The 25,472-nt window shown below is 39.5% G+C and overlaps 1 protein-coding gene and 1 long non-coding RNA gene across 5 annotated transcripts in view; both read left to right on the top strand.

Moving 5' to 3' along the window:
* Window positions 1–505: 505 nt before the first annotated feature.
* On the top strand, window positions 506–1,614 carry LOC146450652 (uncharacterized). The gene is made up of 3 exons (XR_014860252.1): window positions 506–570; window positions 789–837; window positions 1,199–1,614. It is a non-coding gene; the product is annotated as an uncharacterized LOC146450652 (long non-coding RNA).
* A 7,010-nt stretch (window positions 1,615–8,624) lies between these two features.
* Window positions 8,625–25,472, top strand: part of LOC146450651 (uncharacterized) — a 35,671-nt gene continuing 18,823 nt past the window's right edge. For 2 of the 4 annotated variants that reach the window (XM_085100148.1, XM_085100147.1), the window contains exons 1-11: window positions 8,625–8,859; window positions 13,969–14,094; window positions 15,321–15,433; window positions 16,813–16,911; window positions 17,047–17,163; window positions 17,495–17,647; window positions 21,675–21,803; window positions 22,111–22,233; window positions 22,798–22,920; window positions 23,671–23,823; window positions 24,452–24,574. In XM_085100148.1, coding sequence (XP_084956274.1) covers window positions 8,774–8,859; window positions 13,969–14,094; window positions 15,321–15,433; window positions 16,813–16,911; window positions 17,047–17,163; window positions 17,495–17,647; window positions 21,675–21,803; window positions 22,111–22,233; window positions 22,798–22,920; window positions 23,671–23,823; window positions 24,452–24,574 — 1,345 coding nt within the window. In that variant the 5' untranslated portion in view covers window positions 8,625–8,773. Of the gene's footprint in view, window positions 8,860–10,962; window positions 11,072–13,968; window positions 14,095–15,320; window positions 15,434–16,812; window positions 16,912–17,046; window positions 17,164–17,494; window positions 17,648–21,674; window positions 21,804–22,110; window positions 22,234–22,797; window positions 22,921–23,670; window positions 23,824–24,451; window positions 24,575–25,472 lie in introns of those variants that run through there. The other 2 variants (XM_085100150.1, XM_085100149.1) reach the window with 2 other exon arrangements.

Here is a 25,472-nt window from a genome sequence, read left to right as displayed (position 1 = left end):
GGAAAAGTGATTTTGGGAGGTTGTTGTGAATGGACAACCACTTCATTGATACTTTGATCCATCTCATATCAACAGATGGCAGAATGCATTGCAGAGGAATGGAGGCCCAATTTTTCACAGGTATTGGTATTTTCTACTGTAACTGTAAACGTAAGCGGCAAGCTACAAGTCTAATTTTTGCATATCCCAACTAACAGGATCACTACAGTATCGCACATTTTTTGTTAATAGAGAGATTGTGAGGAGCTCCGGTTGTATATAGGTCATGTGTTACTCCACACTGACGAATGTATTAGTCAGTTAACACAAAGGTAGGTGTACCACTGAAATTTTATTACATTTGCAAGATGAAATGGTTTCAAAATCATTATGATAAGACGTAATATGACAAACCCCGTATTTTTGTAACTAAAAATTCTATCAATTTGAATAGCGATTGCAAGCAACGGAAACGAAGAGAAGCCGGCGGAGACTGTGATGTAAAACCAAAAAGAAGGACAGATAAAAATAACGCAGAAATTGACAACCAATCGCAGCAAGGCAAAGCTCAGAAGGAAATCTAAACTAAGGGTACGTAAATGTGCAATTAGCATATAAAGAACATAGAGTATTAATTCTTCAGAGTGAATCTATGTTAGTAGTACTAAAAAGGTGGTTTCTGCGTTGATTTTTTCAGAGAAAGTTCAGATCAGGAGAGTGGGTCCTTGACCGCCATGCTAAACATTGTCTTTCCCATTAATCACACACAATCACGGTCAACAATTCTTATTGTGTGCTGTTTCTTTTAGTAAGCGCGAGATGCCGGTGTAAGAAGTGATGGAGGCAGCAAGACTGACAGTAAGTATCAATTGGAAGATTTCATAAGTCTATTCCGAGTTGTTCAATTTGAAAACGAAAAGGTTATCATAAGTGAAGAAAAAAACATATGTGGACTGATGTGCTGCTTTCCACATCCATTAGATGTGCAAACCGTCGTTTAGGTATATCTTGGTCAATTAAAAACAGTGTACCCTTTAAATGAGTCGTCTCAGAAGTATCGGAAGTCACAGTTGATTATTACGTCCCCTTTACAAAAATGTGGCCAATAAATGCCGTTTGGATTTACATACTCAACACACGAGGGGTTACTTCAAAGCTATCTCCAAAGAAAGTTGTAAAGCTTTACGCCTTATGTTAATTCCAAACATTTTCCCTTTAGACATTAATTGCCTGCCGGACGAAGTTCTAGAAGAGATTTTTCAGTTTGTCTGGTTCAGTGAAGGAGATGCTGCCATTGCAGTTTTAAGCTTGGTGTGCCGGAAGTGGCAAATCATCGTAACTGACGAAATTTTCAGACGACGGATTCATTTCAGGTGGCTTGCAACAGTGCATAACTGGCCAGTGCAGCGTCACAAGAATTGAAAGACCAATATTTTGTTATGTACGACATCCGAAAATGTCTTGGGTGTAATACATTGTACAAGGATGCCCCTGGATATATGCGTTGTGGGAAGTCAGGGAAGAGCCTAAGATTTTATTAGGAATCTTCTGACGATGGGCATCCTGGTTACTGCTCAGCGTTTTGTGCAAGTGTATTCGGCATGTATACACATCCACTCGATGACTGGGAAGGTTGAAAACGAAAACCAAAAAAACCAAAATAAACCCATGTAAAGTTACAGACGTTCACGTTACAATCCTAGCAAAAACTCGGTCGGGACGATTTCCAAAACTCAACACAAAATACCTCCCCGTCTCAATGCATGAAATGTTGTGATGTTATACTGTGAATGAAGTCTGAATTACTTGGGTGGCTATCTTAATTTGGTGGAGGGAGGGAGGGGGGGAGCGACTTCCAAAACTTCGCAATGACAGCACGACTAAGCTAATGGCAATTGGTTAGAGATATCCAGATCAAATGTATACTGCAAACACCAATTTTTGTAGCCGGCTGTCCCAGAAAATATCGCACAAAAATTTTTATCTAATTATTAAGCATTTAGCGGGTACCTGCTGGGCAATAGACTGTTCACAGTCCCCTATTTTTCTGTGGGATTTCCGAGATTCGTATGCTTCTATCGAACTCCCGCAATCCTGGTTTGTAAAGGCGAGCGCAACCTGGGGAGGTGTGTAAACTACTGAGAGGAGCGGGAGTATCTACCTCCTCCTCCTCTCCCACTCAAAGTAATGACTAGATCCCCCCTCGGTTGTTTAGACACTTTCCCCTAGTGCGCTCGCCTTTTCAAACTAAAATGGTATTAGTCTCGACCATGAATACTCACCTTTGTTTGTTTGTTGTCGCGTTATAAATGTATCTTATAGGTAAAAGGAGAAAAAGGTGTGAATCTTATTGAGGGAAATGTTGAATCACAGAACGCTTGAATTTTGAATTTTAATTGTAAAATATTGAGCTGTATTACCGAAAGTTTAAGTTCCCGTGTGTAAAGAGATTTGTCTGTAAAATGATTTGTACTTCTATATGTTGACATGATGGGTTAAAATGAATTTGAGTACACATTAATTTAATATTAAGAAGAAGAGAGCAATACGGGCAGGTACCGGTTTTTTGGTTTTTTTTTGGAGTTTAGGGTTAGGGTTTGGTTAGGGTTAGGTTTGATTTAACGTTAAAAGGGCTGTGCAACTTATCATTTAAAGGCATGTTATCAGTAAAAGCTATTTTGTGTTTAAATGCGTGTTTGGGAATACATTATCTCTTATAACTTCCAAGGGGAGCGTACGTAGAAGTTTTGAATGAACATCATTTTTTTCGTAGAAGTGAGCGAGACAATTCTTCAGGCGGATTTGTAAGCACCCGGGTTATTCACCTCACCACTGAATATGTTCAAAAATATTTCGCGACGAAGTAGATATAAACAAGATGCCTTTACTAGCATGTACGCGTGATGCTGTGTCTGATTCATTTATTCCAATTGTATGCTTTGCAAATTGATAAAACTATCCTTGCTAATGGAATAGTTTGAGTCACGAAGATTGCGTTATGTTGTTTTCCTTGTGTTACGCTACTAAGGTTCTACCGGAAATTTCGGAAATTGCATAACGGTAACGTAAGCGTATCAATGACCTCTTCTCAAGTCCCATCGTGTTCTAGAACTGTCAAACAAAGCACGATACCTTCGCCAGAAACCCTCTAATTTCCACCGTTTTAAAGGTCGAGTGCTCCTTAGAAGTTATTCTTTCGATTTACCGCTTCAAAATGGTTAATTTTCTGTTTTAAAACGGCACACTTGAGTCCACAACATGTTAACAATATGGCGCCACAAATTTAATGCGAGATTAATGAATAAATCAAATGATGCTTTGACGTCACACAAGTAGGGGTGAGTGGGTCATCTCCCTCGCGAAATACGCGACAAGAATGGATTTTGATTGGCCTGCTTTTGTTGAAGACAATCAGAACAATACATCCCGAGTAGGAGAGGGGAGAGTTTAATGAATAAATTAATGTACCGATTTGTGGCTAAGACGAAGAAAAACAAGATGCCTATACTGGCATTTACGCGAGATGCTGGAGCTAATTCAATTGTATCCTTCGCTGATTGATAAAACTATCCTTGCTAATGCAATAGTTTGAGTCACGAAGATCGCGTTACGTTGTTTCCCTTGCGTTATGCTACTAAAGGTCTCACCGGAAATTTTGGAAATTTCATTACGATAACGTAAGCTTCTCAGTGACCTCCTTTCAGTCTCCCATCGTGGTCTAAGAAATTTTTGAAAACGGCACACTTCAGTCTACAACATGTTAACAATTTAATCCACAATTTAATCCAGTTTTGATCAATAAATCAAATGATGCTTTGACGTCACACAGGTAGGGGTAAGTGGGTCCCCTCCTTCGCGATATAAGCGACAAAAAAAGCATTTTGATTGGCTTGCTTTTGTTGAAGACAATCAGAACAATACATCCCGAGTAGGAGAGGGGAGAGTTTAATGAATAAATTAATGTGCAGATTTGTAGCTACTACGAAGAAAAAAAAAACAAGATACCCTTAATCGGCATTGCACGGAATGCTTAATGTACCCCATTTATTCCCTATGATATGTTTCGCAGATATTTAAAAACTATCCTCACTTCGCAATTGAAATAATTGAATGGTTCTATTCAGAGAGACTGCGTGATATTTTATTGTTGTGTTACTGGGAATCATACCGGGAATAACTCTGCAATAACGTCATGACCCCGCTGAACTGGTCTGGCTTCCTTTGCTTTAAATCTGCTTGCGAAAGCGTAGTTTCTTCGCTGTGAACTCTCCCAATTTCCACCGTTTCAACCGTCAAGTACTACCTAAAAGTTATTATTTCGATTTGCCGCTTGAAAAAGGTTTGTCTTCTTTTTGAAAACGGCAGATCAGAGTCTTAAATTCAGACATGTGGCCGCCATTGAACGAAAACAACTTTTCCAAATGATGATTTGCTTTGACGTAACACAGGTAGAGATGACTGGGTCCCCTCCGTGGTGATATACGCGCCGATAATGGATTTCAATGGGCCATTTTTGTTGAAGACAATCAGAACAATAGATCCCTTCTGGGAGAGGGCAGAATTTAATGTAGGTTTAATGAATAAATCAAATGATGATTTGACGTCACACAGGAAGGGATGAGTGGGTCCCCTCTCTCGTGATATGCGCCTAAATAATGGACTTCTGTTGAAGGCAATCAGAACAATATATCCCTACTAGGGGAGGACATATTTTAATACATAACTTAATGTGCAGATTTGTAGCTACGATGAAGAACAAGATGCCTGCTATTCTGGCATTACGCGTGATGCTGGGGCTGATTCATTTATTCCAACTGTATGCTTCGCCGATTAATAAAACAATCCTTGCTAATGGAATAGTTTGAGTCACGACGATCGCGTTACGTTGTTTCCCTTATGTTACGCGACTCAGACTATCACCGGAAATTTTAGCCTCCTACGCAGAAGTTCTTAGGGCAGGAACGCGTGACGAACCCCCAAGAACGTCTGCGTGGGAGGCTACGGAAATTTGTGAAATTCCATTACGAGAATGTAAGCTTCTCAATGACCTCTTTTCAGTCTCGCATCGTGGTCTAAGACTGTCAAACAAAGCACGATTCCTTCGCCAGGAACTCACCAATTTCCACTGTTTTAAATGTCGGGTGCTTCTTAGAAGTTATTCTTTCGATTCACCGCTTCAAAATGGTGAAATTTCCGTTTGAAAACGTTACACTTGAGTCCACAACATTTTAACAATATGGCGGTGCAATTTAATCGGTTTTTAATAAATATATCAAATGATGCGTTGACGTCACACAGGTAGGGGTGAGTTGGTCCCCTCCCTCGCGATATAAGCCACAAGAATGGATTTTGATTGGCCTGCTGTTGTTGAAGACAATCAGAGCAATACATCCCGAGTAGGAGAGGGGAGAGTTTAATGAATAAATTAATGTACCGATTTGTGGCTACGACGAAGAAAAAAAAAAAAACAAGATGCCAGCTATACTGGCATTACGCGTGATGCTGGGGCTGATTCATTTATTCCACCTGTATGCTTCGCCGATTGATAAAACTATCCTTGCTAATGGAATAGTTTGAGTCACGACGATCGCGTTATGTTGTTTCCCTTGTGTTATGCCCCCTCAGGGCATCCCGCGTAAAAAGAAATCGACCCGTTTTTTGACACGGTATGCCCCCTCAGGGTTACCCGCGTAAAAAAAAGAAACCCGACCCAAACCTAGACACGGCCTGCCCTACGGGCATTCCGTGTAAAAAGAAATCGACCCGTTTTTAGACACGGTATGCCCCTTCAGGGCATCCCGTGTAAAAGAAATCGACCCGTTTTAAGACACGGTATGCCCCTCAGGGCATCCCGCGTAACAAGAAGCTGTTTTCAGCTTAAACTCGGGCTATATTTGACTGCGTGGTGCGTAAGCCTACAATCTTTTAGCAATGATAACCTCCAGCATAGCTAATTCTTCCAAATAGTAGATAGACTAGATACGGTGATATAGTGAGGCAATAAGTAACCACCAGATAGAACTGCATTTCTTGCAGTCAGAATGAAATACAGGGGAAAACGGCATTTGTCATACGAATGTTTTTTATAATCCCGGGCTTTAATCCTTACGTTTTCACCTAGCCTGAGTATCAGGCCTTTCTAAGGGGAGGGGGAGGGGGAGGGGGAGAAGAGGAAAGGAAGGCCTGACACAAAACCTTTCAGAAGTTGGTGTCGAAAGTCCGAATTTTGGACGTTGGCGCTGATTGGACGAAACACAAAAGGTTACGTCACACGGCCGGAAACAAAAATTATCATGATAGACTAAACAATGCAACTGTCGCATGTTTGTATTTTGATATCAAAGGTCATTTCTGTCATTTCTGGGTTACGAGTGCTGCGTTTATCGCCTGTTGAGCAACCGTCGTTCTTATACCCGTTGAGGCATTTTATTTGGGTTTGGTACGTTTGGCTTGTTTCAGTGCGTCCGGTGACAGTACAGCCTCTCTTGTTAGGATTTGAACTGTTTAATAATCTTTATCCGGCCGCCTATTTGTTTTCGTAGCTGAGATCTTGTGTTTCTTATCACGGCTATTTATCTTTTGATTAGCTACGGCTGCGTTTTTGTCATCACTTCTTGCCATCCTGAATTGTGAGATTTGTATTTTCCTCCTGTAATAAAGCTGTATTTAGTCGCGAATTCTGCTCAGTGGTGCTCAACAGACAATATTTTGTTTGGAGAGTCTTTTGCAATGGAGCTGTCTGTGTAACTTCAATTCATATCTCTCACAGCGGTCATCGCTGACATGACAGTTGCATGACCGGAAGTTATTTGGATTGGCTTCTATTTACGGCGAAGCGTCATTGTCATCGAGTGGGCGGAATACTCGTCCAGTCAATGCTTTTGTGTCAGGCTTTTTTTCACCTGACGTTTAGAGACAAAAGCCATTTGCACGGCCCTGATATGTATGTGACGCCGGGTCAATGACGGATCGTAATTTCCAGTATGACTTAGAGTAACGTTACACATCATGCGTACGTTATCCTTGGACGTTTTTCAATGTTTCGCTGGCTGTTTATATTTTTGAATGAAATTCAGGGGAAAGCATTTGTTTTTCACCTTTTATTTGAAGACAGAAACCGTTTCTATATGATTGTTTTTTTTTTAGTAAACGTGAGACATCTTTATCTATCTTGGCAGGTCTTGGCCCGCGGGGTCATAGACTAATTTAGTCGCCAAATTTTCGGGTAAACAAAACTAACCTTGAGGAACTAAAAAAAGCTAAGTAAATAAAAAAACGATAAAACCTTTCGAATTTTTAAAGTGCTAGTTATGAATGATGAAATATGAATGGTTGAAAAACTTGGAAAGTTAAAAGATGCAAAAAGGACACTATAAATATAGACATATAAACAGATTAAGTTTCTTCGCATCTGTTTATCGCATAAAGTTTAAGAGTCTTCGCCTTGGAAATAGAAAATGCCTCTCTGGGTAAGCGAATGCCGTTTCCGTTAAAGTTGATAAATTCTAGAGGAATAACTCTTATTTTTAGTCATTTGTGTCTTGCATCTGCCATCCTGTATGTGACACGTCATGTAGTGAACTTTAGACTCGGCGCCTCACGGCGGGGATGCACAATCTGCGAGCCAGCAAGGCATGCGAGGCATGCAAGGCAGACGTGTGAGGTACTCAGGTTAGCCTAAAAAACACTCGGGTAAGCCTAAAGAGCGCTCCGGTTGGCTTAAATAGCACTCAGGTTAGCTTAAATAGCTCCTCGGTTAGCTTAACGGTTAGCAGTTTATGTTGGGGTTGTTTATGCCTCGCATGCCTCGCATGTTTTGTTCATGCCTAGCATGCCTCGCTGACTCGTATATTGTATACACTCCTCACGGCGAACGCGACCGAGAATTTAAAGAATTTCATAACGCGACGAAAACTTAACTCGTGCCAGCCGAGAACAAAAAACGAGATTGAAAACAATAACTCGTGGCCCGAAGTCTTATCTCTCGGCCCATCGCGACCCCAAAAAATCAAAAAGAATTTGATAATGTTACCGATACCTTAACTCGTGCCGCCTTACGGCCCGAGTAATAAACGAGCATTCGAGCGGAACAATGCTTCTAGAGAGAGTTTGTACTCAACCGAAAGACTTTTTTCTCGCAAGCTTTGAATAAAAAAAGAAGTATTTTGCGGCGTTGTTTTCATTTGCAATGAATTACGCAAGCCTCGGCTGAACTACGTACAGTCTGCGCCAGTTTTTGACAAGCTTGCGTGACTTGCAGACATGAAAGATGGCACAGGATTTGAAGGTCAGCAAGGGGACGTGGATTAATATTGTGCGCCTTAATAGCAGCTCGATCAGTTCTGAAGGAGGGCGCTTTATTTGTGTAGATTATTTTATTATTTCAGACGTTGGAGAAAAACCGTTCGATTAACAAGCATTCCAAGTTCAGTTTTCATCATAGCATGACTAAACAATAGACGTAAATGTAGGGGCCTGTTATGGTAGGTCGGGGCCTGATATGGTATGTCGGGGCCTGAGATCGTATGTTGGGGCCTGGTAAGATTCGTCTATTCCTGGTGAGAAAGATGTGTGGAATGATCTGGAATGAAATTTACGCCACGTATGTCGGGGCCTGAGATCGTATCTTGGGACCTGGTATATTGGGGGTCTCATATTGTAGGCCACGTTCCAACTCTAGTAGCACATTAGACACAACAACTCCTGCAAAGATTTCATATTTCTGCGAAGCAATTGAGTCTAATTTGAAATTGTTTGCTTGTGTGTCAACATTTCGACGAGATATAACTTGGTCATGTTGTTTCTCTTCGTCTGCTTTATTTCCTGCATTCAAGGAAGCAGTCACAGGATCATAAATCCTTTGAATCTTAACCAGTTTGGGTAAGATATTTGTCATGTAGCTGTTTTCAAATTTTTTGTGCTTCGTTATGGTTTTATGAGGTAAACATGGAAATGCATCTGATTTTATTTCAATGCTAATGCTACGAAGACGTCTTGTCGAAACTTAATCTCTCTTTTTGATGAACTTAGGTTTCAGTTCTTTCTCTTTTCTCGCCACAACGATATTACTATCAATGCTGCGGTTAGTTGCAATATTGCAAGAAGAAACCAAAACTCAAAGCTAAAGCTAAAATACAATGCTAGCAGAACATTTCTTTTCAGGCAAGACTACGCGAAATACCAGAGACACGAACGACTTCATACATGCTAAAGGACTTGCACGAAAGAAACGTTCTGCTAGCAGGGTAAAACCAAGACAAAAGTACCGTTAAATACCTTTCATTTGAGTAGTAATTTTTAGTTGTCTGGATGCACCAATCTAGAAAAAGTACAGCGTGTGAATTGTAGCGTTGTATAGTCCATTATAAAATAGCCAACATGAAAAAGTGTTTCTGATTGGTCCAAGAGAATTCATTATATCTCCATAAAGCACGCAGCATACGTCACAAGAGTGCATTATATTTTATATTTTATTTTATATTTAAAAAACTTGTTCCTCGTGCATTGTTGAGTTATATAAGCACTTGGGAATTTTTAAGAACACTCGAGAAGGGCAACGAGGCACTCGCCTACGGCTCGTGCCTCTCTGCACTTCTCTCGTGTTCTTAAAAATTCCCGCGTGCTTATATAACTCAACAATGCACTCGGCGCGTTTTTTTTTCTTTTACAATGCACGAGGAACAAGTTTTTTTATTTCTTTTATAAAATATTAACTAACAAATCAGGCATAACCACTTGTTTGAGAGCAAATTTTAATCAATCAACCTCTATTCTCTCCTTACATCAACAAGCCTTAGTTTTTTCTATTGGCTCAAAACGTGACTGAAAAGAAAACGCTGCCCGTTTCATCTCAGGATTTGTTTACAGCAAAATGACCTTCAACAGCTTCGACTATTATGTAAAAAAGTTCTCAAGTAAAATAAGAGAGAAAGTTTGAAAAAATATGAACCACTTCACTCCTTTGTACTTGGAGGCATATTCATGTTTATTTGAACCGAGATCGAATGGATATTACAGCTGCTGAACATGCCACCGAGCATTCCATTGCGTGTGATGGTGGAGGTTGTTGAACGGCTGGCTGTAGCTAACATTTCTCCGGAATGAATCTGATTGACAGGCTGAAAGTGTCGTGGAGACTCTTGTGCTGGCTGCTTTGACTCTTGTAAAGCCGATGACAAAACATCGCTGCATTTTCTGAGCTGGCTAGACGAAGGGTTAGAATTATAGTGCTGTAGACTGTTCGGATTTCTGTGACCCGAAATGTGGTAGATGTGGCGATCCGCCAAACCGGCTTCAGACCACAAGGTAATGGCTGTGGCCCTAACACAGTGGTTTGTGTAGACCTTGGAAAGCATGGCCTTTGTACTTATTTCTCTCATCATATTTCCGAGCGTATTGACGCCAAGAGGTCGGTTTTCGTACCAGATGTTGTTTGCCGTGTGCAATTCACTCCAGTCGCGCTTGGGAACTTGAAAAAAGGCATCCCACTTTGGGTTTAGCTTAGAAATGTACAGGCGTAGAGCTCTGTAGCCATCTGTTGCACTCTCTGTTTCGTACATTCGGGCCGATTTCTCAGAGCTAAACTTTTCTTGAAGCCCACCTTGGTGGTTTTTCGTCACCTCGTCGTGTGTCATCGTGACGTACCGCTTGCCTTGTTCGTCGACGGCAAAGGAAAAACTGGACGCTTTCAACCTTCGCTGCCCTTCACAGCCTCTTCTACAGCAGTATAGCACTGAGTGGAACCAGGCATTTCTTAATAGAGACCACGAATTGCTCAAAGTTAACACAGGGCTGGCTTTCAACTTCTTCAAATCCTCCACTGGCATGGCCTCTTCATGTTGAACATTTTCTTTGCCTTGCTGTTTGAGACTTTTTATTTTGGCATTCAACATGCGATTTGAACTTGTAAAGGCGGCTGAATTCAGCTTAAAATTTCTCATGAACGGAGGGTTGTTCAGATACCTTTGGATGGCATTTCTGAATGAAATTAAGGACGATTTGCTGTATTCTTCGCCTTTCTTGTTTCTCGCTTCAGTGTAAAACCGAGAAAGGCTTTCGTCGAGCTGTTTTTCATTCGTTTCTTCAAGTTCAGGTAAGGGTGGAACTTTTTGAGCACTCCATTCTAAGAAAAAATTGGTCGTTTAGCTTCGTTTTGGATCAGTTGAAATATTTTTCAAAAGACTTCTGTTTTTACATAAATGCCTTGTTACAAAACCCACGTTAAATCATTTTAACTGAATTTATCAAGTGCAATGTTATTGTTGACACTGAAACTTGCCACTTTAGTAACAGCTCCGGTGTACTAATTAAAATACTCTGTTTTTACAAAGGATTCTATTGATGAAATAAATACAGGTTTAAATTTAAAGTTTTTCTTTCAATTTGTGGTGGTCTATAATATGTCTATTTGCGTACCCTCGTACCTTTAAAAACTTTCACAACCCAGTTGGTTGAACTTTTGGTGGCTTAATTTGTTTCTATGTCAACTAAACGCTGGTCTCTTTGTTCTTCAGTTAGGTCAGGAAACCTTTTCTCCTTTTCCCCTCTTTGACCATTTTCATTCCTGATATCGTTGTCATTTGCTTGAGTATACAGAAAGTCGAAGTTGAGGTTAAAGTGGGGAATTTCCTCAGCCATAATGGCTGACCGGCAGATTTTTTTGCTTTCTGCGTTTGGCAAATTTTTGCGACGTAGCTTGCGTGTATATGTTGCGCTATAATGCACTATTGTGACGTATGCTGCCTGCATTATGGAGATATAATGAATTCTCTTGGACCAATCAGAATCACTTTTTCATGTTGGCTATTTTATAATAAAGAAATAAAAAACGCGCCGAGTGCATTGTTGAGTTATATAAGCACGCGGGAATTTTTAAGAACACGAGAGAAATGCAGAGAGGCACGAGCCGTAGGTGAGTGCCTCGCTGCACTTCTCGAGTGTTTTTAAAAATTCCCAAGTGCTTATATAACTCAACAATGCACGAGGAACAAGTTTTTTATTTTTTTTATAAAAATATAAACAATCGCAACTCCTCAGACAAGTGCGAATTTTAATGAATCAACATCAAGTTTTTCCTTACACGAGATAACGCGGCGAATGCTTCTCGCACTTCTCGAGTGTTCTTAAAAAGTCCCAAGTGCTTATATAACTCAGCAATGCACTCGGCGCGTTTTTTATTTCTTTAATAATTTTAGATGCTTCGTGTTAGAGCTCTAGAAAGAGGAAGAGAAGACCTACTTCCGGCTTCTGTTATCTCAGGAATACTGTTAACGTTAGCTAAATAGGAAAGCGTGGTTTCTTTTTTCTTTCTCTTTTTTTTTTTTTTTTTTGTAAACTTTATTTTTACTTAATAAATGTTAAAGCTAAAAGCTAGTGGGGTCGAGTATAAAGTACTAAAATACATATCTCATTGAGTTTTCAATCCGGAAATATTCTTAATTACCAATGCGCTGCTCCAAAACATTATCGAAAGTGAAAATGGCATGAATTATTTATCACAGCTAAATATTTTTAGAACTATATCAGTTTGTTTTGACCGTTTTGTTACCTTGCCAACAAGGGTATTAATCAGCAAACAAAGAGGCGTTGTTTTTCTTTTACAAAAATTAGAAGCGAAAGGATTTTCCAAGGCTGACTGACTTACACAGAGTATAGTTAGTTATGCGGAGAGTAAAGCGTAACCCTTTCTTTGAGGCGAGATGCGATTACGAAATAGAACGAAAACGAAAGCAATTATTATTTAAAGTTGGTAATAATTTGGTCGAGACGCCCTTTGTCCCCCTTGAAATCAGTCGAAGTAAGCCTTTGGCTAATGAAGTTTTTTTTTTGGCGTATACTTAACTTTAATTTCCCAGCAAATAGACTGCGAAAACTAATAAACACCGCGCCTCACAATGAAACAATGAGACCTTTGTACAATTCCATGGCTAAACGGATTCCCGGAAAAAAAGTAGCGAAAATCGGTGCTTCTGAGAATTACGAGTTGCCAAGTTATGGAACCTACATGTGACTGAAGGGCGCAACAAAATCTGCAAGATGTTCAAAAACAGACAAAAATGACAGCTGACAGGCAGACAGAGTGACCGAATGACTGAGTGGCCTTGTAATCGACTGAATGACTAACTATTTGACTGAAAGAACAGAAGGAATGGCTTAGTGAATCACTTAAGAATTGAGTGAGTGAAGACTGACTGAATAACTGACTGATCGAGAAACTCAGTGACTGGCGGAATGAATAAAATGACTGCCCAACGGACTGACAGGCTAAATGAATGAAAGAGAGCTGACTGATTACGAATCGAATCTCTCGAGCCCCTAATGCATTCACCATTTGTCACATCCAGTCCAGTTGTAATGTCTACAAATATTCGTTTTACCCAAGTTCAATAGTAGCCTGGAATAAATTACCTGTAACTATGGATTCTTTTCCTTTCGCTAATAGTATAATGCCCACTATAACATCCATGATTGAGCTATTATAATATTGAATTGTAGTGTAGATAAATCTTGTGAACAGCAATTTTAAATTGTAGATACCTATTTTAAGTTTTGATATGTAAATAATTTTCTCTTTTACAAACAATTATTATTTATTTATTTATTTACTTATTTATTACTTATTTATCTATTTATTTATTTTTATCTCCTAGTATAGTGTACACTGTTTAGTCAGCTGTGAAACCCAAAGTAAACACAAAGCGTTTTATGAGTTCTTTTGTAAACCGCTTAATTTTTAAATACGAGTTTGCTCCTTAATTTTATTAAAAGTATTGTTATTTCATGACCTGTAGCTTGCTTTTTACACTTACAATTTTGGTAACATAGGATACGTGTGTTTATCTTATGAAATAAACACTTGTAAGTGATGCCGGTGCAGTGCTCAACCAGCTGAGTTATGGCACCGGTTTAACCTGATCAGTCAAAATGTTAAAATTAAAGGAGGCGAAGGCCATCAGAAAATAATATTTTATCCTGGTGGTCTTTCTTTAGGACGAACGTCTGTTCCAGACAAACTTTCCAGACTGAGTCCTACCATGCAACTAAAGCAACAGTGGTGTACACGCCTGCAACTACAAGGTGTGGCTGGTGGGGCTGGTCAAGGTGTTCTACATCAAGGTGAGTGCCCCCCAGGCTTTGCAGTTTCTCCAGAAAATGGAAAACTCATTGACAAAACTGATTTTGTTCTTAACGTTCTTTCGTTTGTACTATGGGTTAATGCGTCGATCAATTCAAAGCTTCAATGTCCTCCAGGACAAGCCTTCCCCGGCCCCGGGCCTTCAAACTTTTGAATATTGGCATTTTCAGATTCCCACCCCAGGGACCCTGTTTTAATGCTTCTCCTCACATACAAATTTTCAGACAAACAGCAATATATTAATAAAACCTTAAAAATTTCTTTTGAAGGCCGTTTTAAAGGGGCACTGTCACGGCGATTTTACTGTATTTTGGTCAAAACTGCACGCACTGCATTTGACAAAGAACCTGTTTTGTAACATGAAACATGTTTTTACAACACCGGGAAGAAAATATTAAGGTTTTTCTCCAAGGAAAAACAAACTATAATCAATTTTTAGCGACGTCTGTAAAATACAAAGGAATAACTTGAAAACATTTGTCAATTTTGTCAAGTTGCAACTCGCCACTTCCATCCTTGCCATCCGCAGCTAAGTATAATTAATAGTGGTTTCTGAAGACTGTTAGGGTTATTGTTAACCAAGTTAAAACATTATTTTAACGATTCCATTGAAACAAATACATTTTTGGCTACTCATAGTGACACTAAAAATATGTGACACCGCGCTTTTAAGTGTACTATTTGCTTACAAAGGCTTAGTCCTTCAAAACCTCTTGTAACTAGTCCCTCTATCTCTAACAGACTAGGGTAAAAATTCACCTGCAACATAAATTGTAGACCACTGTTTTCATGGCAAGGTTTCATAACCAGTCCCTCAATGAACTATGTATACACCTTATGGCAGTACACATAATCCCAGAATTATGTCTCGAATTTTGTATTACACAGCTCTGGAAAAAATGTTACCGAAATGGATCCCTTATCTAAATAATGCTTGATGACTGAGATTATAATGATGATGATGATGATGATGATGATGATGATGATGATCATGATGATGATGACGACAACCTCAACAGCATTGCTGCTTCTTTTAAACCATAAACCAAAGCCTCATGGTTTTCTGTCTCTCTGTCCCACACGGGCGGGCGGTCACCCGGCATCAGCTGCATGTTTTTCAATTCATCATTTGCATTCATAAATCTTGTTTGGCTTTCACAAAATCAGTGTCATATAATCATTTTGCGTTTTTGTTTTTACTTAAAAGGGCACGAACGGCTTACCGCATTGTCCAAAGAACAAGACGTGTCACTGTGACGATCATGTCATGCTGCAGTGGATGGCAGAAAGCTTACTCCTGGTCCACGTCCTGTGGAAAAGGTACGATAAAGGTTAATATAGGGCACAATAACGTTAAAACCTCATTGATGGAGGGGGTTACATTCAACATTTGTCATTTCCATAAAAGGAAGGAAAACTTGCCAACCGCAGACCAGGATACACGTTGTGATATGTGGCATTACACGCAACTTCCAGTTTTCGCACCGTGACCACGCTGAGTTTCTTCCGTACTTGAATATCTTATACAACCAAATTAAACCCGAGTAAAATCGGTCACCACTTGGGGAATATATACCTGCAACGATAGCATCGCGTGTTACTATGATTGCGTGCATCAACATCATGCAATTTTCACCTTTCAGCCAATCTATTTGCACTTGTCATAACATTCCTTTACTACTGACCAATTGCACCGTGATAACTGACTAGAACAGAGAGAAGAATTGGATAACAATGTGTCGACAGAGCAAGAAATGACAGTCAATTCCAATTATAGGGAAGGAACCTATATAATCTTGTTCAAAAGGTAATCAGAAACATATATTACACAACAAACTTTTGCATAAATTTTTCACTCCCTAGCTTAAATTTACAAATAAAAAATTTATTAAGAGGTTCCTTTAAAGTACCTGGATACTTAACAATTTCCATGTTTTAAGAAAAGGACATTATTTTAATACAAATCCAATTAGTTTTTGTGTTTTTACAGATTCAGAATAAATGATTTTGAAGATTTTTGAATGGTACTCTTAGATGTTATCGCCTGTGGCCACTCTCTGTTTGGCATTCACTAAAAATAACAACAGCCTCGGATCCTGGCTGTATTTTGTTCAAATTCTATTCTAGTTATATTACTGTCAGATTTATCGAGCCTGCTCCAAACGGGGTTCACGCAACGTTCATCGAGTGTTGCACATAACCGGTCACATCCGGAGGCAATCGCGAAAAGTTATGTGCGACGTGACTTACTCGTTAGCTCTTCTTGCAATTTCACAACATTCAACCAAGAAATTGATTAAACCAACAACAAACCAATGATTAAAAGGGTTGTGTGCTTTAACGGTTATTTGGCACAAAGGAAAGAAAACAGGAAAATATCCTTACTTGCGCCAACTTGTGAAGAACTTATGTAAAATAGTATCGAAGTTATATTATATCGATGACAAAGTAGTATCGATGTTATCTTATCTTATCTTATCTTATCTTATCTTATCTTATCTTATCTTATCTTATCTTATCTTATCTTATTTATCGATGTTCATGTTCACTAGTTTCATAAGATGCGTTCAGGGGGCCGGGCAATGAGGAGTAGATAAAACCGGGATCACTTTTCAAGTAATTCGGTAACAATTGAGAGCCTATCAGTATCAATACTATCCAAATGTGTTTATTCTTCACTTGTCTATATTTGGTAATAGCAAACTGTTCCCAAGGATGTCACTCCACTCATGGAACCTGTGTTGCACCAAACAGTTGCCGGTGCCAAGCCGGTTGGACTGGTAACACGTGTTCGTCAGGTATATAATGTCTTATTGTCCACTCTTTGCCTTATTCTGGCTCATTATAAAACCTTAGCCAAGCCGGTTCTAAATTTCCCACCAACATAATTCTGTAAAGCATTTTGAGAAAAAGCCTTCTGTTTCTTTTAATAGATTATGATGAATGTTCTTCAGCGAACGCTGGATGCGAACAGCTGTGCATTAATACACCCGGTTCTTATCACTGTAGCTGTCGCTCAGGATATACCAAAATAGGTCATCGATGCGAAGGTATGTTTAACTTATATTTTGGCATAAATTATAGTCATGGGACTCCCAAGTTGACAATATATTCTACTTGCAGGTGGCTGTGTTCGACTAAGGTAGCAACATCCCATCTTTTTGCGTGACATGTCCTGACGGAATTAGTTAACCCTAACCCTCAATCCAATCATAAGTTGCAAACTAGATTCAAAATAATTTGGGTTTTTATGGTGCTTAACTTCAACTTAGTTGGTCCACGTATGGACAATGAAAGAAAAGAGGATGAGAGGCAATCTTTCCCTGTATATTGCAGTGCTGATTAAAATTGTAATGATGCCATATTTTAATTTCTGTCTAGACATCAACGAGTGTATGACAATGATTCCCAGTCCCTGCCGTTGTGGCGTGAGTGGTGAGCCTTGTGGTGCAAACTGCACCAATCTAGTCCCCGGCTACGCTTGTTCTTGTGCAAAGGGATTCAAGCTGGGAAGTGGAGGAACAATCTGCAACGGTATCACATTCTTCGTTTTTTAAAACTTAAAAGTTGGTACTTTTGAAAGGCAGCAAAATGATGCTGCTTTTTTAGAAATATGCAATGCGACAGTAAAAATTGCCATCGGGTTAGGTCTGTTATTCACGTTCCTAGAATAAACATTTACAAGCTGTTCTGTCTTCTACTGGGGGAACGTCATGAACCAATACGTGACAACAGTGACCACTCTCAGTGTACTATCGTCCTCACCCTCATCCTCGTCGTCTCCCTACTGGTCTTCCTCCTCCTCCTCTTCATAATAACCACCATCGTCATTCTTATCGTTATCATCACCATCATCGTGCAATGCATCACACATCAACGTTCATGAGAGGACGCAGGCGGGCTCGACTGTAAGTTCCGCAAAGGAATTCTAGTAGAATTTACTAGCATTCCTAACATTCCTCGAATTAAGACTTACCCGGTTTCTTTCCTTTATGTCATGAAGGATGTAATTAAATCGAAAACAAACCAGCAGGTCATAAGAATATGATCTGGATTACATGTTCCTCGAACCGCAAAGGAATTCTAGTAGAATTTACTAGCATTCCTAACATTCCTCGAATTAAGACTTACCCGGTTTCTTTCCTTTATGTCATGGAGGATGTAATTAAATCGAAAACAAACCAGGCAGGTCATAAGAATATGATCTGGACTACATGTCACATCAAGAAGTGCTTAGAAATAAAAACGTGATGTGAAATTAGAGTAAATGTAAATGTACAATGCAATTGATCGAGTCATTTCGCTACTCGAAATGGCGGACGCGGCCGACGAAAATAGCTCGCAAAGGCGGGCCATTTACTGTCGCAGAAATTTTCATGACGAAAGGTTAAGGCAGAAGAGGGGAAGGAAAAAGAGAAGACGTGAGAGGGAAAGAGAGGCAAGAAATGCTGTAACGGGATCCTGCAAATGATTTGAAAGTGTAAATATACGGTTTCGATTACGACACAATCACGCGCATAACAGAACGGCGTCCTCTACTGTGAGTAACGTGGAGCAGAATTTACTAGCATTCCTAGATTATTCTGTTTTGAGACCACAAAATTGTATGCCGAAAGAATATTATCTAAATTTAATCATCGAGTAAATGATACGTTTTCTGCAATGAAGTGCAACATTTTCCTGGAGTGTATTCAAGAGGGCAGACATAAATTCAAGCGCGCAATTAAATCACCTTGAGACATGGTTAGAAGAAACATAAAAGAAGACATCGTGAGTTTGGGAGTGAAATCCTGAAAAAAGTGATCGCACGAGTGTTATTGTCAACACAGTACAATGACAAATGCATTAATTATGGTGAATCTTGAAGAATATGCATACTCATGGCACTACCATAGTAAACAGTTGCTCTCTATTGGTTTAAATTTACTTTAAGTATTATCGTATTTGTATAAGGAAAAAGTTGAGCCGGGTAAGGGAGTCTTATGTGGACAAAATTATCAGATCCCATGGCATTTGGCGAGCGGTCCTGTTATGACTGGTTGTCTCTCTTCACTTATAATCTGCAATACCCGATACACTAATTGTTTCGCGATTTTTCGAAGAGGTTAAAAGAAACCGAAAATTGAGTACGATATTTGCACCGGAAAAAAGTTAACCTTTAGACGAAAACAAAATGCACACGCACTTTTCCATAGAAGAAACACCAGACTGGCCCCGCATAACAAGCGTTATTTTTCGTGTGTGTTTCGCGGGTGAGCGGAAAACGCAAGGAAAATGAGCACTACAAGTCACGGGCGACAGGAATTGTGAGGAGAAAAGAATAGACATGTACATGTATATGCATACATCTGTCTTGTTCCATCATACTAACGATGCTATAGTAAACTGTACAAGGAGAAACAACCTTCAGTCTTGTGGAAATAAATTATTTCATGTTATTTTAGAGCGTGTATTTAAGGGGGAAGGGGGGGGGGGGTGGGTATCCACCATTTTGATCGATATCAATTGACCGATGCCTGGCTACACTGGTGACTGCATTGTCACATCATACCATTTTAAAATTAAAGGCTGAGTTGCTGTATTAGCTTTTTTTCTGATACATCAGACCGTGTCAGGTGGGTCACCCGCCATTCTGATGGATAAAAAATTAAAGGCTGAGTTGCTGTATTAGCGTTTTTTATGTTACATCAGACCGTGTCAGGTGGGTCACCCGCCGTTCTGATAGATAAAAAATTAAAGGCTGAGTTGCTGTATTAGCGTTTTTTATGTTACATCAGACCGTATCAGGTGGGTCACCCGCCCTTCTGATGGATAAGAAATTAAAGGCTGAGTTGCTGTATTAGCGTTTTTCATGTTACATCAGACCGTATCAGGTGGGTTACCCGCCGTTCTGATGGATAAAAAATTAAAGGCTGTGTTGGTAGATTAGCGTTATTTGTTTTGTTACACGAGACCATGACACCTACATCAACCACGACATTGGCTGTGCATTTTTTTATTTTGCATTTAATTATTTTTACGAGTTTGCTTCATAGTCACTTCCTTCATTACTTCACCAGCTATATAGTTACGTGTTTTTTATTACTTTTTTTTTGTAAAATACTGACCTCGCTGATAAAAGTGTTCGATATAGTCCCCTCATTATGGTTTTGTCTGGTGTGAAAATACATCTACAATTTGGACATTTCGAGCACAAAGTGAATTTGTCGTGCCCCCTGTTCTGAAAGTGAGCATGAATTGTTCCATTTCATTATAAGTTCAGGAGTATAAATTTTAAGGGCCGCTCTCCTACACTATGAATGTTATGACGCCTACCCCCGGAACAATAACCCGGATGATGTACAATGCAAGATCATGTTAGTCGTGTTTATGTTAAGCGTGAATATTCAAAATTGTGGTTGTCTGGGCAAATGCTCTTCTGTGATAACTTACGTCTTCTTGACTAAGCGAGCCTTACCTTGGTTCTGTCCCTTGTATTTCCTTTGTTTCAATGCCTACCATTTCGCATAATTAACACGCGCGCCAATTCCTAAGCAGAAGAATACGTCTCTCAGGTTTTGTCTTCGCATCTGTCCGGCCTCCCTTTCATTAGCGGCCCTTAGCAATCGCTTCCTTTTATTTCTTGCTTTGTGCATCTTCCTTTTTTTTCTCTAATGAACTTCCACGCGACTTTCGTGGTATGATCGATCACAATTTCGGAAGAGCGCGCTTTCTTCTCGTTCCCGCTAAACAGATGCTTGTATATGTGCCCGCGTTTCCACCTAGTGATACTTATTATCCAAAGTTGAAAAGCCAGCGGCTTATCGAAAACAATAGAAACATTAGCTGCGAATGTTTTGTTCCGGAAGTGAATGTACAACTAGTAGATCTAAAAGCCCGGTCAAAAAGGATGGCCATTAGTTTCCGAGCTTTTTGCACAGGACGCATCTCACGAAATCCAGGCTAATATTTTTTTCACCATACAATTGCAGCGAAATTTGCGCAAATCGATCTTGTTGATTCATTACAAAACAAAGTACGTGGCCATGAAAAGCGTCATACGATCTTGGTATTTTGCTGACGCGATTTAATTCGAATTTATCCTCGCCATCTTCTTATATGAGGAGTAATGCGGTAATTTTGTATCGAGTTACGATATTCAAAAACACTGTCCAGATCGCAAAGAAAGAAGTGAGAATAACATGAGCCGTTCATTCTGACATATTGAATGAGATTACTGACGCCTCAAGGAACCACAAAAATTAAATCTCTGCGTGAAGTCGTACTTACAGTAGACTTCATATGCGTCCTATCATGTTCATCCTCATCAACACGTCACATGTTCTGTTACTTAAGATTGTCTTAGTATATCTTTTTTCTAAATGTATCTTAACTAAAATATTGTTACATCAAGGCAGTAATTAACTTTCTAGAAAAATATTGTGTTGGATCGTCGTAATGCATTAAGGATCATAACAGCCATCCGTGGGTTGAGTGCGGAGATGACTGACAGTGTCAATCCGTGACGTAAATACCATTAATAATTTAATCTATATCTCAATGCACTTTTATTTATTTGTAGATATCAATGAATGTAGAGAAACGCCAAATGGAGGATGCCAGCAAATATGCAGGAACGCTCCAGGGAAGTTTTCCTGTGGATGTTTCAGAGGCTTTCGCCTAATGGCAAATAACGGTACCCATTGTAAAGGTGAACAAACCTTTCAGCTTTTCATATCTAAAACGTATTCACAAATATTGCCAGGATAATTACGCTTACGACCGTATTAAACAGTTGTTTTTTCATCTTTTTACTTCAGTTGCCATTATGATTCCTCGGTTGGTGAATTTATTGTCCGAAATGATCACTTTTGGGGAGCAGTGATGGCCCATTGGCGCGAGCATACGCTACTAATGTGACCCGGGTTGTCTGGGTTAAGTTTGTGGTTGGTTCTCGCAATTTATACCCTATGTTACATACCACTGACACTTTATTTATTTACCTTTATCACTGCTAGATATAAACGAGTGCCTTTCCAGTAATGGTTTCTGCAGCCAGCAATGTGTCAATACCGCAGGCTTCTACTTTTGCAGATGTAATCCTGGCTATTTCTTAGATTACAACGGGCAAACCTGTTCGGGTTAGTTAGCGAAAGAGACATTGGATAGTTAATTTGTATATTAAGGATCTGTGCAGTGCGTTTTTTAGGCATTTTGAGCCACAGTAGTATTTGGTGGCAAATGTTTTACAATTTTGAAACTGTTATAATGTTGTATTGGTTTTGGAATTTAGCTTACACCGAATATCGGTTTTTAAACATGTACAAAGGAATTGGGCCGAAACGTTGTCGAAAGTTCTGAGAAACGTTCGAGTGGCTAAATGTATTTTGGGCGAGGAAAGGACGGCCATTCTCGAAACTTGCACCCAAAGGCAAGATTTTTTTTAGTAATGGTATCCTCTTATTCCAAAAATAGGCTTTTGCTTACTTAGGAGGGCTTCGCACATCTGGCTCTTGGTGAAAAAACGATCATGGCAAACAATTCTAGTTGCATCGTGTTTGGATTAACCTCAGTACCCTGTACCAATGCTTACAACTTACAAATAAATGCTGATTAAAATGAACGAGCCCGAAATCCAGTACCAAAGTCAACTTAAAAAAAGAAAAGGTAAAGAGATATGTGTACATTCTTGTTCCACTCTGCAGATCACGATGAATGTTTGACTAACAACCATGGCTGCCAGCACAGGTGCAATAACTTCCAAGGAAGCTTTTTCTGTTCATGCAACACTGGATATGCCCTGAACAGAGACAATAAGACTTGTTCAGGTAGAAGTTTGCCCGTCTCTCCTCAACCCCTTCAGGGAACAATTGTGGGGATTGACTAGGAGTAGGCCTTTCTTTTTCTTAAGAGTCGAAGTGAGGAAAGCGAAATCTGCCAGCGCTCACCAAAACTGCCTTGAGCGCTCTCGCATGTTTCATTAGCTTTGCTGTTGTTCCCAACAAAAACAAAGGAATACTCTTAACCTAGAGCAGGAATGATGAGGATGCTTTCCTTTTAATGATGCGTTCTGGTTCCAAATCCTGTCAAGACTCAAACATTGGTTTGATTTTGGTTCTCCCCTCACTTGATCTGAAATACTTTTTTCTCAGCCTGAATGGCTCTTCTAAAAAGAAACATCAGTTTCCAAATTGGCGGGCAAAATTGTTGCAATACTCGATTGGTGTTTTACAAAATCTAACAACAGAAAAAAAAACCCTGAAGAGATCCATTATGAATAGCACGTGTGACCACTTAAAATTGATAAGTAATGGAAAGGATGCGAGGAATACCTTTACATTTTCCACACGAAAATAAGAAGCATCGTGGTTTCACCATTTGAAGTTGGAGAAGGGTCCGAGTTGGCTGTTCCTGTTCACATACATTGACTGCATTTCGTTTCAATTCTCATCATCGCTAGGCTGTCTCAATATCATTGCTCGAGTACTGTTCTGGGCTTGGCCAGCCAGTCGTTCATGAACCATGTTTTGATGAACGACATGTTTCAGTAAAACGTTTGTATTGATGATTTTTTTCAGATGTGAATGAATGTACCCCTGTGTACACGGAGAGCTTAAACAGAACCATAATTCCCGCTGGATGCGATCAACGTTGTCACAACACGCCAGGAAATTACACCTGCAGCTGCAATCTGGGATATCGTCTGCTGTATGATGGGAAACGGTGCCGAGGCAAGGTTTTATTAGATTACTAGCATGGTACCGAGTTTTAAGATTTGGCGAGAACTTTGTTGCCTATCAGATCGTCCCTTCCGTCTTATCTTCTCTTAATTATCGTATAGGGGCTAGGAATATCTCTAGATCCCACCTGGAAGATGATTATATGAGGGAGGGTTCCTTAGAGCGATAAGCTGGAAATTGGCCGCTAGTTCGTGCACTTGACTAATAAATGTATTTAGGATGCCTGAGCCCGTCAAGAACTCGTAACCTTCCGAACATCGTTTGGATGCTTTTGGACCAACTGAGCAACAAACAGCCTCTGGTCTTATTCACATTTGAGACAGTACTTGAATCAGTTATACCAAAATAGTCCTGTTTGATAGTAGATGGAAAGATGGTGGATGTGATTTGCCATATAGGCGGAACCTCGTGTTTTCTTCCAATCAGGCATTTATCCGTAACTTAAAAACGAATAACAATGGCAATGACACACGAAAACTAACCAATAGAAAGAAAGTGCATAAAATAAATCTCGGCAGAAGGGAACAAGATTACTTAACTTAACCGAGATTTCTAATCTCGGTTCTTTAGAATGACGGGCGCATCCTTCATAACTGTTAACATTTTTTTTACAACACAGATATCAACGAATGTAAAGCAGGAACCCATTCTTGTCAACACATTTGTCATAACACCCTTGGTTCTTATGGCTGCTCATGTTTCTATGGATACAGACTTAAAGCTGACTTGAGAAGCTGTGAAGGTGAATGCTTTAATTTAACCCTTTTAGTGAGTAAGGAGAATTTGTTTGAACATTAAGACATTTTATCTTTGGTCATCATTACCTTGTTATGATGGCTGGTATGTTTGGCCAAGTAATGATCAAGTGTAACTGAGGAAAAGTAGATGATTGTCGCTCTTAGGACTTAAAGGGCTAAACTTACTGAAACCAGAATGATGTATTATTCAGTAAGTGACACAGGCATACTCGGAAAAAATCCGAGTGCTCCTATTAGGAGTCGAAGCTAAGACCTTCCGACTACTAGTTGGGATGCTCTTGACTACCACTGATATACTGGCGACTCGTGGGAGCCAAGTGGTAGAGCATCCAAGCTAGTAACCGGAAGGTCTTAGGTTCGACTCCTGATAGGAGCACTCGGACTTTTTTCCGAGTGTGCTTGTGTCACTTACTGAATAATACATTTATTCACCCGGCTTAAAATATATCATCACATTTATTACTGAAAGTACTTGGTAGCTTATCATTCAGGTTTTTAGATTGTTGATTAAAAGCATACTGATCATTTACTTTTTTAATGTTTTTACACGTAGGTCATGTAATAACAACAATACCTAACGAAACATTTCGCCACATTCGTCAACTAGTTACTAATAAACAGCCGAGATTTTAAAAGCATAAATAATTCAAGTTATTCATAACTTTTCAAAGTGGTTCTACAAACATCCAAATAATTAAATTACGAATGGACACATAGATCACTGAAAATAAATTTGAAGCAACAGAAAGCACGCCCAAACAATAATGTAAGTCAGCCGAGAATATACGCGTTTCTTTGCTGTATCTCCATAAGTTCAAAGCTTGATTGTAAACGCATTTCTTGGCCTTAAAGTCTTTCGCTGTTGCATTGCATTACTGTGTT

This window comes from Pavona decussata, unplaced genomic scaffold, assembly GCF_977016875.1.
Source record: "Pavona decussata unplaced genomic scaffold, jaPavDecu1.1 SCAFFOLD_437, whole genome shotgun sequence".
NCBI classification, from domain to species: Eukaryota; Metazoa; Cnidaria; class Anthozoa; order Scleractinia; family Agariciidae; genus Pavona; species Pavona decussata.
This window is presented reverse-complemented; position numbering and strand designations above follow the sequence as displayed.